The sequence below is a fragment of the Acanthopagrus latus genome, chromosome 3 (assembly GCF_904848185.1).
Source record: "Acanthopagrus latus isolate v.2019 chromosome 3, fAcaLat1.1, whole genome shotgun sequence".
Lineage (NCBI taxonomy): Eukaryota > Metazoa > Chordata > Actinopteri > Spariformes > Sparidae > Acanthopagrus > Acanthopagrus latus.
This window is the reverse complement of record NC_051041.1, coordinates 11,707,144-11,721,594: the sequence shown is the minus strand read 5'-3', so window position 1 is coordinate 11,721,594 and position 14,451 is coordinate 11,707,144. Positions and strand designations below refer to the sequence as shown.

At 44.4% G+C, this 14,451-nt stretch overlaps 1 protein-coding gene across 1 annotated transcript in view; it reads right to left on the bottom strand.

Moving 5' to 3' along the window:
* The window catches only part of jarid2b (jumonji, AT rich interactive domain 2b), a 112,934-nt gene that overhangs the window by 49,366 nt on the left and 49,117 nt on the right, over positions 1–14,451 (bottom strand). The window contains exon 2 of the mRNA XM_037094072.1: positions 8,970–9,093. Coding sequence (XP_036949967.1) covers positions 8,970–9,093 — 124 coding nt within the window. The remainder of the gene's footprint in view (positions 1–8,969; positions 9,094–14,451) is intronic.

The window sequence follows — 14,451 nt, the reverse complement described above, 5'->3', positions numbered from 1 at the left end:
GGCTGACGGCGGAGGAGATGCATTTCATTTGATATGATTATGGTGGGTCTGCTTTATCTGAAAGTGCAGAGTGTAGCACAGAACATGGAAAACAGAAGAAAGACTAAATAATTTGTGCCCCCTCTCTCTATTTATCAACTTCTCTCTTTCTAATACACAGAGATGCCGAGCCGAAAGCATCTGCAGTCAGTGTGAAAACAGTGATACATCATCTATTGCATGCGCACACACATACACACACACACACACACACACACACACACAGTCCCTCACATCACATATTGCCACATCTATCTCAGTATCACAAGGGATGGGTTCGGAGTTACTTATTCATATCTCTGTCCACATTTTCCCTTTTTGAATGCAGCTGCTGTTCTTCGCTGACGTACGTGACGTTTGCCCTTTGACAGAGAATTAAAGAAAAAAGAAAAGAAAAAAAAACAAAAAAAACAAGCCCGAGGCGGCGAGAAAAGTGAACGGATATCGCTGGACTTGACATTCTTAGTGAGCCCAATTGACAGAGCCCTAATTAAATATTTAGCAAGCAACTCAGACAAACAAAATAAGCCCCCAGACAGATTCTTAAATCAAAAGCAACAACAGGCACCGAGAATTCAAATTAGGTCAAACAGAGGAGTGGAAGTCAATGGTAATTACGGAAGACAACCAAATTAAATAGATATCACAAGGCTAGATTTCCTCTTGGGCAGTTGTTGCGATTTCTTGGAACGCGCTGCACCGAAGCGTCTGATTCAACAATGGCGTGCGAACGAGCAAACTTATGGGGTGGGGGGGCAACTTGGGGGACGTTCAAAGCTTTTCAAGAGTTAACAAAAAAAAAGAAGAGCGCGGGCAGCTGCCAAGGAGACCGACTGGAGACAGAGGGGCAGTCACATGTTTTCGAACTGCGCCGCTCTTACCAGCTGCGGTATCACTTTGCAGAGATGTAGGCTGAAGATTTATGCAAGCGAGTGAGCAATGCAGCAATCAAACTCTCCCGACGTTGACAATAATTAATCACATTTTGCCCGTTCTGACCCGTTCTGACAAGTATTCATGCTTGACTGGACTTCAGCGTGGCAGGTTGTTAAATTATTCAAGTTCATTTTGCAAAAACAACTGATGACTCACTGAATGTTTAAGCTCCCAGTGGTTTGTCTAACCGATAGCGCCGCTGTCATGAATCCATTCAGTCGCCCATCAACTGTGCATGTCACTTTCTCATTGGCTGAGGGATTCTTAGTTCACCGGCCAGCAAAATTCCATTTGACTGATGCTTGGGAGGGATGTGTCACTCACCCTGAGCTGCGAACTTCTAACAGTGGGTGTCAAAACGGAAATAAATTAAGATAACAACGACAGGGGAGTGCGGGTTAGGATAAGTGGCGACTTGAATGATATCCTTTTAGCAGCGATGCTACTGTGAAACAAGCCCGGGCATTGTAACATACGAGGAAGACGGGATGGGTGAGGGAATCAGTATGATCAAATGACAGTGTAGGAGACAGGATGGAGATTATGGAGCAGGTAAAAGGAGTTTTTCAAACATATGATTTAACTGAGATTTATAAATGTGCTTGAGGCTGAATGAGCACACACACACACAGTGACATTTTATGATTATTGCATAGGTGCACACAGGCTTGTTGGCTTTTCTCACACACGCGCAGGGCAGGCCAGTACCTGAAAGCGGAGGTACAGTCATCAGACACACATCGTTGCGGTCACCGAGTTAACAAGCACCGGCGTGATGAGTAAGGCCCTTGCACTGCTGTCAATGCTTTATGTTGGCGTTGGAGAGCCTGGAAGTCTATAGGGCAGGGGTGATTCACCGCCTTACAATGCCACGGTTAGCACGAAGGGCCTCCATCCGAGTGCCTTTAATCAATCAAGAGTTTCACTTGAGAGCTCTTTGAAGTTTCCCCTTTCAGGCTAAAGTAGATCTCTAAATGAAAAAAAAGGCTTCAGATGGCAACAAAGAATTCACTTCATTTCCATTTGTGAGAGATTTTCTACACTTTTTTTTTCAGGATCAATTCCACAGATTTAGACAGATTAAAGGGAAAAAGTTCATCCAGATAGATAATAATTCAGTCATTTCCACGGCCAACATAAAGTTTTGTAGCACACAAATTATTTCTTGAGCTTCACAGCAAAACAGTGTTGCAACACTCTCCTCAACAACTGGAGTTGTTTTGTTTTTTTACTTAAGAATAACAATTAGCTGAGACCTGATCACGACTTCTGGACAACAATGCTGGTGAAAGTCGCACCAGAGAAGACAAACCAAAGGGAAACAAAAAGACAAACCAAACTAGCTCATTAACTTTAATTGTGCTCAGAAAATGACTGACGCATGATGTCCCCACAGATCACAAACAAACAGGCTGAGGCCCATTTCTCCGCCCCCTCCTCTTCTCTCCTGCGCTCCCTCCCCTCCATCTATCTATCCCCCCCCACCCCCGATTCCTCCGAAGAGTAGTTTGACATATGCTGGTTGCACATGAACGCCCATCTGAGGGGCAGGGCTGGGAATCTTGGAAAAGGCAGAGGGCCGGGGATGGGCGACTGTGGCAGGCGTGTGGAGATGGCGGCTGAGGTACGGATTGAAGGGAAAAAGTACATCACGATGCTAATGCAGCTCAATGAGAGATAGGCCAGACAAAAGCCAAAAAAAACAGAGAGGGGGGAAAGAGTTCCATCCTACTAGCTGCCCCTATTGGGGGAGGGGGGGTTCTAATCAGATTTAAGCGTGCTTAACTAAGCCCATCGCCTCGCTATGTTCACCTCAGAGTCTCGAGAGAGTGGCAGGGAGTGAGCAGAGGTACATAGCGTAACATGGCATATCACAGGGCTGAGAGGAGCCTATTAGTGTGAGCTACAGTAATAAGAGAGAACCCACAGCAGAGGAAGAATCATCGTGGGGGCAGAGTGTGCACCCTTGTAAGGCCTTGATTACACTTGAAAACACAGGCACAATGTGTGAATAACTGCAGACAGGGATTCATATAGGGGCCATAATTATAGGTGTGATAACATACTTACTTGTTTCTTAGTGAACAGATGCATGGCTGTAATCGGTCTCAAGCTAATCAAATTCATCTATGAGGCAACTGGTAAATTATTTGTCAACTGTTGTGATAAATGTAATCGTCTCAATTGTTTTGAGTAAAACCAAATTTTTTTACTCCTCAAAAGTCGCATGTAGCCTTTTGTGGCTCGAGAGGAAGCTGCATGTAATCTGGTAAACTGCCTCCAGTGATGTCACTCAGTGATAACGTTGCATTGTGGGTAATGAAGGCCCCAGAAAGCCTGTTGATCCTATAACACTATTAGACTCATTATACAAACAAGTTATAAAAATTGATAGAGCAGATTGAGAGAGAGATCTCCCCTTTTTAATTCAACGTATCCCTTTTAAAACCTGAAGCCTACATTACCCACAATTCAATGTAGCCACTGAGTGACAACACTGCAGGCAGTTTATCAGCTTACATGCAGCTTCCTCTGCAGCCACAATCGAAAATTAAGTCATTAGTTGCACCTTTTGATTTGTCTTTTCACTTCCTTCTCATGCATGAGCAATTCTGCACAATTTCCACCTCAATTCTGATGCTAAACAAGACTACAATCTCCCTTTCCTTCTCAATAACAAGAGCACTAAGTTCATGTAATCCTCTGTGCCTGTATACAATTAAAAACTGTGGGATGATATAAAAAGAAACAACGGGCAGTTTTATTTTTGGGGGGGAAACTCCCCATAGTACCCATTCCCAGGCGTTTTATTTGTTTTTCAGTGTGGAAGCGGATACTAAAATTGACCGCCTGGCGAGAGGATTTCAAATAGGCCCAGATATATTGCCCTTCATTCCAAAATTAGACCAAACAGCACTGCACAACACTCACCACAAGCCAGAACAAAAAGCATGCAACAACAATGCACAGTTCAGCAACATGGCATCTGCTTTGTGAAGCTCAGGGCTGTAAATCTAAAAAGCATCAAAGGGCAAAGATGGAATACTGTAAGAGCACGCGAGGGCCTCACAGATTAGCTAAACTTGCTTTCTTCCAGCTACTGAGATTCTCTTCCCCCCTTCTCTTTTCTCTCTGCTGGTGTTCCAGAGAGAGAATAGCGGGGCCCACACAGTGTTTGTAGCTGCCATGGCTGCCACAGTGGCCATGCACGAAGCTGGCAGCACGGGAAATACAGACAGACAGCAGAGTGACAGCAGAGTGAGTGCTGAAGGAAAGGGGACGGCATGCATATTAAAAAAAAAAAAAAACGGGCAGGAATGGCAGGTCCCGAGACTGGCGAATGGAGAGGAAGAGAAAGAGAGGGGACAGTTGGAGAAATGGGCAAACTGGGAACCCTCTCCTCTCTCTTCAGCCCCTCCTGGTTTCTGGCCGGCAGCCAGCTCCTCCATCAATAGCACTCAGGGAAATGGAGAGGGAGGAAAGGAAGGGATGGGGAGAGGAGACGAGACGAGACGAGTGACGAGCACAGCGAAGGGAGATGGCGAGGTGAGGAAGTACAGGAAGAAGATGTGGCGACGAAGATTCGGATAGGAAGAGAAAGGGAAGGGAGGGTGGCGATGGTGGAAGAATCAGAAAAGGAGGGGGGGAGGGCTTTGGGTGACAGATACTGTAGGTAGTTAAGACAGACGGGGGGGCAGAGGACAGGAAGGACAAAGCGGAAAAGAGGAAGATGGTGAGAAAAAGGGGAGACAGAGACGGATGGAGCGAACAGGAGGGGAGAAAGAGAGACTACGGTGAGGAGGGTGGGGGGTGTGGGGAACATAATCGAGGAGATTGAGCAGCGGGAGGGAGAGAGGAGACAGGAGCTCGCGGAAAAGGCAGTAACCAGAGTCCTATTGATGTGTAATGAAACCCTGCATCCGGGGAGAGACAACCGGATGGACGGTTTGGATGGAGGGAGATGGAGGATGAGAGGAGGCAGAATGTGGCCGCGATGGAGCGGGTAAAGAAGGGTGAGTGGGTGACGCAGGAGGGCATAATGTCATTTTGTTAAATAATGCAGGCGGCGAGCGGGAGAGGCAGGAAGTGTGATGGACGCCGAGATGGACGGCTGCCAACGGCGCGAGGTAAAGTGGCTGGGGAGATGGCATAATTGCAGGCTATGGGCAGGGAGAGGGCTGAGGGGGTGGGGAGACAGAGAGCCACACGCACGTACACACACGCAGCTGACTGACAGACCGCCACACCCCCTTTAAAACAGATAGCCACCGCTGCCACAAGGCGACCAGGAGAGGAGGAGGACGAGGCTGGGGATGGATGAAGGTATGTGGGAAGGGGAGAGAGGCAGAGACAGATGCCCGGGGAGGGGGGACACACGCTGTTACAGCCAGGTACTGCTGTCACATGATTTCCCCAAAATGGTGGATGCTTGTCTCGAAATGCACCGAAGCAGAGGGGGTCCTTTTGTTTACATGGACCAGATCCCGTGTGTAGAATATCAATCGATTAACTGATTAGTTGGCAACGTTTAAAAGTGATTTATTAAGAGTATTTGTCAAAATTCTCCGATTCCATCTCCTTGATACGAATAATTTCCGGTTTCTTTCACTCATCAATGACAGCAAACTGAATATTTTGGGAATGAGGACAAGAAAAGACATTTGAGGATGTCATCTCTGGCATCTTTCGGACGTTTTCTAGACCACGCAAGTAATCGATAAATCAAGACAATAATGAACGAGTTAAGGAAGTTAATTAAGGAACAAACTTTTGTTATTCAGGAGAAAGATAGTTGATGTTGTTGAGTTTCATTCCTAGATCGTCAAAGTTTTGGGCCAGATGCCACAGAGCCAATTTGGTATTTGACTGAGACTGGTATTTGACAATCTGGGCATGAGACTGACGTGCCCCGCCTCTCTCCCAATGTTCTCTGCAATTTTGCAAAGGATAAGTGGGTGCAATAATGGATGGATGGAAAGAGTCTCTATACTATATTTCTGCAGAAAGTTACATAGTGTTGTTTTAACTGCAGCTATAGCTAAAATATTATTTGTAAATATTTGTTTAGTCAGAACTGAAATGGTTCTATTAGTCCAGGCTACAGGAAAACTAAATTGGTTTTGAAACAAAAATGAGAAAATGCAAAAATCTCAGGTGCTCATTTGTGGATATTTACAGGTTTCCTTAGTGTAACATGATAACTAAGTTAGTCTGACAAAAGCTTAATGGCTCCTCAGTTTCCAGAAAGATACCTAACTTGCACAAAACATAATCCAACAATACATTTGAACGAAATTATGATTGGTTGTTGTATAAACTGAGATGAACGTCTACAGTAAAACATAACTGTTAGTTGCATTCCCACTTTCAATCATTTCCCTACAAAAGAGCAACATGCCAAAACTCAAAAATATCGGATTTATAATGATGACGGAGAAATGCAATGCGTCGCACGTCCGAGAGGCCGACACCTGCAAGTGTTTTTGCTTAACCAATTTTAAAATTCTTCCTTTATTAATTTTCACACAAAGGAGCGATCCATTAACTGACTCGTCATTTAGATATGACAGGTATCTCTATCATCTTCCCCACCGACTCTATCAATCACACATTTAATTATTCTGTGCCTGCCAGGTCTGGCTCTCTCCAAAATGGCTGGTAGTTTCACAATAATGCCTGTGTTAGGCTGAAAACTGTGGCACATGTCTGGCTCTGACATAAGCCCAGACTCTCTAACCCACAGTCCTCTAAAACAGCAGGGGCTGCCCATTCAGGATGTAGCGCACGCTGAGTGTGATCCTCCAAAATGGCTGACAGTTTCACCACAGCGTCTATGTGAGACGGGAAACTGTGCCGCTCATACAACCTCCAAAGCCCCGCTAACCCACGGTGCTCTAAAACAGCAGGGCCCGTCTATTCAGCCCAGCTCCCTTTTGTGTCAGTGCGGGCTGCTGTCGTTACCCCCGGCACGACGGGCCGCCGACGCTTTCTAATGAGTCATTTTTATTCAGGCGATAAGGTCAGCTACCCGTGGCGGCTTAAAAGGCCCTGAGGAGCTCTGGAGTGGCAGCTATGAGATGCCAGACAGACACAGAGAGATACGGGGGGGCGGGGGGGGCACTTGGCACAGATGTAGAGAGGAGAAATGAAGGTGCAAAAAATTTATAATAAAGAAAACATGAGGAAAATTCGGAATGAGAAAAAAAAAAAAACGCAAGGTATAAAAGATAAGCTAGATTTCAAAAGAGACTTCCCTCCTGTCTGTCGGCCCGTCTCCCTTCCTGCCTAGCTGGATGGCTGGATGACTTTCCTTTCTTTTGGTGTCTGGGTTGTGTTAATGTCAGCTGAGAATAGCTTCTGAGGCACGTGTGAAGTTCAAATCTCCGCTGTTGGCTGGCTGAGGGCTTTTTTTGTGTGGGAGCTCCAGTGTCAAACAAAGACATGGTGGCAGCTTGGTTCAAAACAAGCTGTTCAGGCTCTCGCTCTTCTTGTGTCGTTTCAGGTTTACACGGTGCAACAGCAGAAATCCCTCAACTGTTACTGTAGCAGGCTCCCACCTGGAATTGGATTTCTGTCTAAGTAAGCAACTTCAAGTATTAATTCATGTCCGGGTTTCTATTAGTCCGTGTTTTAATGAGCCCAGACACGAGGGTGAGAGTAAAGGCCCTAGTGGAAAAAAAGATCAACAACACGTCGGCACACGTTTCACTCTGCGAGCTGCTTTATGGAACGACCTCATCAGACCCTCTCTGTTTGATGCACAAACAAAAGTTGAAAATAAATGGGCAACACTTTCAGTTCAAGGGTTCCTTTGAGGATGTGACACCGAACCAGCAAAGAGGAAAGACTGCAAGCTCGCTGCCCACTGACCCACAACAGTAAGCAAACAAGACTCTTTAATCATCCGGTCTCATTGCATTCTCTCCATTTAAAGTGAAATCAGGTTCCGTCTTCAAAGAAAAACACGCTTAGTCTCCCTATACAAACAAACTAATAAAACTGTCGTCTGCATTTAAAGCACTGAAGAGCTGGACTGAGACACTAATGACAGCCAAGCCAGACTAAATTGGCAACTCTGACATTTTCTCCTCAGAATGCTGCATCAAATCAAAGTGAAGGTTTTCAACATGTTGAATTGTTGGACTTTAAGAAAACCCTTTAATCCTCGCAGGCCTGTTTACAGTACACTGTGAGGGATGTGGTTCACTTTGTTCCATTCCACGTCTGCAAAGTCCTCATGGGTGGAATATGATTTGAGCCCATTAGCACCAATGCGATGGGAAAAAAAAAAAAAAAAGTCACAAAGAAACATTTCTTCAAATAAGACTCTGGATCAAAAAACAATGAAAACTCTCTCAATACAATGACAGAGAGCTAGCTGGTGCACATGAATTTGTGACAGTAGGTGTAGGTTTCTCATTACTCTGAGGCTCTATTTCAATATTTTGAGAAAGTATCTCATTATTTATATCAAGTCATTATTGTGAAATACCAAGCCACTCTTCTACGAAAGCATCATGGTATTGAGATATTAAGACACTATTTTGCACATTGTTCCATTATTTTAAGATACTGGGTCATCATTTTGATTTACTAAGCCATTTTTTGAGAACGTTTCACGTAATTAATGAAAATAACATACTATTTTCTCATTAAAGGTTTCCTATTATAGCAGCTTACAGGATGCAGTGTTTTTACACTGGCATGAAGTGTTACTGTATGTTTAAAACTCTGGTTTCACTCCTGCAAAATGAATACTTAATACAAATTTTGTATTCCACTGAACAAATGTAGTCTGAGTTCTGTGTGTCTCATTTCCTGATATTCACCGCATGACATTGAACACACCAATATACAGAAAATCATACCGTGGTAAAGTGGACAGCTACAAATATACCCATCTGATATTTATATCAGTGAAAATGCACATATGGAGGGACGGGGTAACGCAGCGGAACAGTCCCCTCGCGTCACCGACACGGATGCAAACTTACCATTAGAGTTTGTGGTTCCGTCATCCAGCTGCCTTTTCTGTGCACTCCTAAACTCCTTTAGGGAGAGGTAAAGCACCTTTCGCATAACCCGCTCCTCCGACCACGGGATCCCATCACTGTCATCCTGTGGAAACATCCAGAAGGAGAGAACTGGGTCAGTACACACTATTGTCATAGACAGAAGTCACACTTGCTCTTCCTTAAGTTCTTAATTGTCATGTTGTTTATCCATACATTCATTTTCTATAAACCAAAGCTGGCAGACAGAGAGCAAACAGTCTATAAATATTTGCCTTTTGTCAGCACATTCTGGCAAAATGTTTGTTTACATCGGTAGCTGCAGTCAATTAGCACTAAGGAACATGGAATTGATTTTCATATCATATTATTATACCACTATATAAAAATAACAGCACATCTAGGAAACAATGATGTTATAAGTCAGTGTGAAGAGGCATGAAAAGTTATGACAGCTTTAGCAAAGAGAAACAGACAAAGTTTATTTAAAAGCCCCCAGCATATTGTTTCGGTTGCCATTTCTTGCTACGTCGTGACATTAGCATGACACTGCATTAGCATAACACAGCATTTGCTTGCAGCAGGACACAAGGCAACAGCATTAGCATGAGAATGCACGGAGGACTGCATCTCGCCACAATGCCATGATAGGAGCATGTTACGGTGATGAATAGGTAGGAAGCAAATGAAAAAAGCATCATGGGACCGCGAGTTCATGTGGTGCTAATCTCTCCCAGGGAGGCTGAGACAGAAGATGTTATTGTCGAAGAGGTCACCGGGAGTCACCCCCCCCCCACACACACACACACACACACACAACACATCCTTTTTCCAAGACGTGGCCATCTTTTCTTTTATTCCTTTTCTTTACCAGTCAGTTTCGATCGGAGCAACAAACACAGGACAGCAAGACATATGGCACATCAAAGCTGCAATTTATTAAAACGCTACTGTCTGTTGCTCATTTCGAGAATTTTACCAGCTTAATGGGAAAATATTCCACCGCATCAAGCTTTGTTAAAAGGGTCTTTAGCGAGTGTCCAACAGCAACAAACCATACTTCTCCCCCCCTCGCTCCCCTACACTCATTGCTCTGGCAGCTGTGTTTGATGTCGAACAACGCTAATGACTAAAGGAAATGAGATTAGGACATGAGCAACAACAAAGAGGTATTAATAAATAATGGAAACTGGAAATAGCTTTTTCTCTAGTCAAGCCATGGGGCGAGTGGATTTCAGCTGTAAGGTTTGAGACAAGAAAACACTTTGAGTCTTTGTGCGGAAAGCTAATGTATGGTAATTATTTAAAATGTTAAAATGAAAAAAAAAAAAAAGAGAGAGCGAGAGAGAGAAAATTCTGATCCTGTCGGCTCATCCATGGCGAGCACACTTCCTCCCGTCTGAGTCGGGTGTAATGTAAGAGGCAGACGTGAGAGGCGACGTGTGTGGGAGCGCCGGTCGGATCATCCAGTCGACTCAGCTGAGCCAATTCAAACGATCTGAGTGGCTGGTGGGCATCACGGTGACATCAGCGTTAGAAATCTTCACCTTGCATGGAAATAATCACTCCGAGACGTTTAATCGCCGCTTCAATAACAAGATAGCGGTCACAGCATTCCATTAAGAACGAGTGAGCTCTCAAAAAAAATAAATAAAAAAATGAGGAATTCAGTCGACTGTGGCTGGGGTGACAGTCTGTGTGTGTCAGCCTGTCTGAGTGTGTGAAAGGGAGAAAGTTAATCTCATCCTAATATTATGCAGCCTCCCACAGCCAGTGAATAAAATGCCTCTGAAATGACTACCGCTCAGAAATGTCTTTCTTTCAGTGCTGCAACCCCGGGTCTGGTTCGCTCTAGTCACTCTCAGACACACACACACACACACACACACACACAAGACACTAGACTTGTTATGATGGAGAAAATCTGCCTTCTGATCAGTGCAGCAGACAACTTGCGGCTAATTATAGCAGCCTCACAACAGGGTGTGTGCAAATGTGTCTGCGTGTGTTTACTTCAAATCTTCAGAGTTCAGGACACTGAAATGACATTTCTCAACGACGCGCACTCTCATTCAGATGAAGTCGGTCGCTGTGCAGCAAGTGCCGGGTAGAGACTTACATCATCTTCATCTAACAAATTCTCTTTGCTTCTGCCCTTCGCCTTCTGACTCACCATGACTGCAGTCTAATTCAGTGGATGTAGTTTTGGAAAAGAAATTCAAACTCAAAAACAGAACATTTACAATATTAAAGTGTGTAAGAAATAGTGTTGAGAACATTCAAAATCATCAATGGAATGTGACAAAATAGGAGTTTTGATATTATGCATATGTATCTTGTTGCAGAGATATCTACTTCTTCTAAGTCAGCATGCTAATCAGCTAGTCCCCAGCCCATCTGGGTCCAACTGTCCTGCCAGCGGTGTAAAACATTGACACTTCCCTGATCCTCCAGCTTCAGTCCAAATCCCTGGCTGCACAGCTAACTGAGCTAACAACCTAAAGATAGCTACAGTTATCAGAAGTTAGGAATTACTCCAGAGAAATGCTGCCCCCATTTGTTTTTATTGAGAATTTGACAGGTGGCCAATTCTCACATATTGTGCCTTCAATAAGGCAGTAATACAAACTCAGAAATATCTGTTTGGTATATTTCCATATTTATGTTTCCATTACTGATTAAACAAAATGTCCTTAGAGGGTAACATGGTCCCTACAACGCTGTGTGAAGTCAGAAAGATAGCTACTCAGAAGAGGCAAGCAAATACAAAGGCACACCAATGAATGAAGATTCAAATTTGCTCCTTTAGTTGTTTAATCTACATGTCAAGAGATAGTAAAAAAAAGCCAATCACAGTCATAAATGACTAAGAGAAGCAGCCAGTCCTTAGTATAAGCAAGCTGGAAGCAGCAAACATTATACATTTTTTTCTTGAAAAATGACTGAAATCAACTATCAAAATAGTTGGTGATTAATATTCATTTGATTGACCAATCACTGAGCTCTACTTAGCACAGTTCACAAGCTACTTAAAGCCACAGGTTAAGTCATGACAGACAAGTTTGCGCGTGAAAAACCCAGAAATCAACACATTTGGTTCATTCTCTTCCTGTAATTAGATCGAAACTATTATAGCCTCATTCACTCACTCAATTCATTCCACCAACTCTTAATATTCTTTGACAATATTGACAAGCCTGAAGATTTTTTGCTTGTTTATTGTGCTTTTGTGTGCAGGTCTTTTTTGTGCATCTCCAGAAGATAAAAATAAGCTATTGTTTTGATTTCCCAGGTCTGCTCAAGGGCCTTGGGGACAAGGCCTCAGCAGAGCTAAAGGGAGGGAGGGAGGGGTGGGTGGGTGCGGGGGAGAACAAGATTAAAAGCTGGGTGTCTGCACATGATGGAGCTGATGGGTGACAGCCACATCTCCCTGCATACAGTACACATACTGACACACACACACAGACACATACACACACACATAAGCAGACCACTCAGTGAACCGCTGGATTGCAGCCTCTGACAGAGGTTGATCGGGTGTGTTTTGTGTGTAGCTTGCAGTCCTTCATTAGACTGTCACACATGAGCGCGTGCGCACACACACACACACACACACACACACACACACACACACACACACACACACACAATACTGAGAAAAGGTAGTGCAAGCGTTCAATTATGCCATTTTCTCCTGTAGTTAATGTCATCTAATCCATTCTGAGCGTGCGTGTCTGTGAGTGTGTGTGCGTGTGTGCGTGTGCGTGTGTGTGTGTGTGTGTGTGCGCGCGCACACACAAAAGCCTGCCAGGTAAGCACCAATTACCTCGACAGCTCACTGGCACCCTCTCCCCTCCCGGTGTGTCACAGGCCAAACATACGCTGACACACACATAGAATTGGCGGTATGTCTCGGGGTTACAAACATTCTCACATATACAGCATCTATTGCATCTCTACTTTACACACACACACACACACACACACACACACACACACACACACACACACACAACACACAGCTGTGCTGAGAGGGAAAAAAAATCCTTCCCTCCGAAAATTGACCTCAAAGTTCATCTGCGTTTCTTTTTCTCTCACTTTCTCTCTGGTTTCCTCACAGTCGTTGGCAGCGCGCCACGGATATTTCCTGCGCTGTGTACACATAGCAACAAGGTCTGGAAAAAAAGACGGGGGGAAAAAAAACGCTGACCGACTTTTTCATCAGCTGGAGGGAGCATTAAAGCTCTTCGCTCTTACAGCTGCTGCACCTCGGAAAACCCCGCTAATAGTTCCTCATAACTTCAGATCGTTGGTTAAATGGGTTCTCACAACCTTTGCCCGACTGTAGGTTAACCATTTGTCCGACCTGAGAGGTAAGGTTTTCATCAAGGCTGCTTTCGCTGGTTGCAAAAAAAAAAAAAAACAGCTCCTGCAGGCATCTGTGTTTTTGTTTCCAGGTGTAAAATAAAGAAAATATGGGTGGCAATCGCACGCAAAATCCCTCCGAAATCACACCGCCTGATTGAGGAAAAATGCGGCATGGCAGAGGAAGGGCAACTCAAAATAAGCAATTAGACCAAATTGTGTTGCATCTCAGTTTCGCAGTCAGACATAGCAGTGTGCCCTAAGAGTGTGTGTGTGTGTGCGTGCGCTTTCTGAGATATTGCCAGAGCTCTTTAGAGACAGCTCTTACACAGACCAGTGCCAGCAGAGCGCTACCTGGCACTGACACACACATCTACACCCCGACCAGCTCCCATCAGGCTGGTGGAATTCCACTAATGAGCGCAGGGACCTTTTCCGTGCACATGCCTGCCTGCCTGCCTGCCTGCCTGCCTGCCTGCCTGCCTGCGTGTGTGTGTGTGTGTGTGTATAACCAAGTGACAGTGTCAGGAACGCTGTGTGCCTACTGTCACCCAGCAACCCCACCCCCAACTCCTTTTGCAATACGCAGGTAATCCAACCTGCAAAAACCACAAAGAATACACAGACAGTAACACCTTTTAGGCATCCGCTGGGATACTGTGCTTGAAAGGCCTCTTCCTCTCTCACTTCGTCGCTCCCTTTTTCTGTCACACGTATACGCCGCGATGAATCAGACAGTGCTTTTCCCGCTGGGCTTCTTTTTAACATTTTTCTCAAATAAAACTTCTCCAAAAGATTGAAACCAAGAGGAAGAAATATTACTGAAGACACTCCTGAGATGCTAATTCTAGCAACATTTAAATTCCGCTCCTGACATTATTCTGCAGCATAAGAAGGCTTTTTGTGTGTCAAAAAATGTAACATCTGGCGAGAGTTTGTGGTTATTTTTTCCTAAATGTACAACAAACTTTTAACTGGTTATCAAAACAGTCTGAATTTATAACTCATCATCATCCAGTGGATATTCAGCATTGATGGTTTTTGTGTCCAACTGCTCATAACGCTATTTCTGGTTCTGATGCAACATTCTGTCTCTATA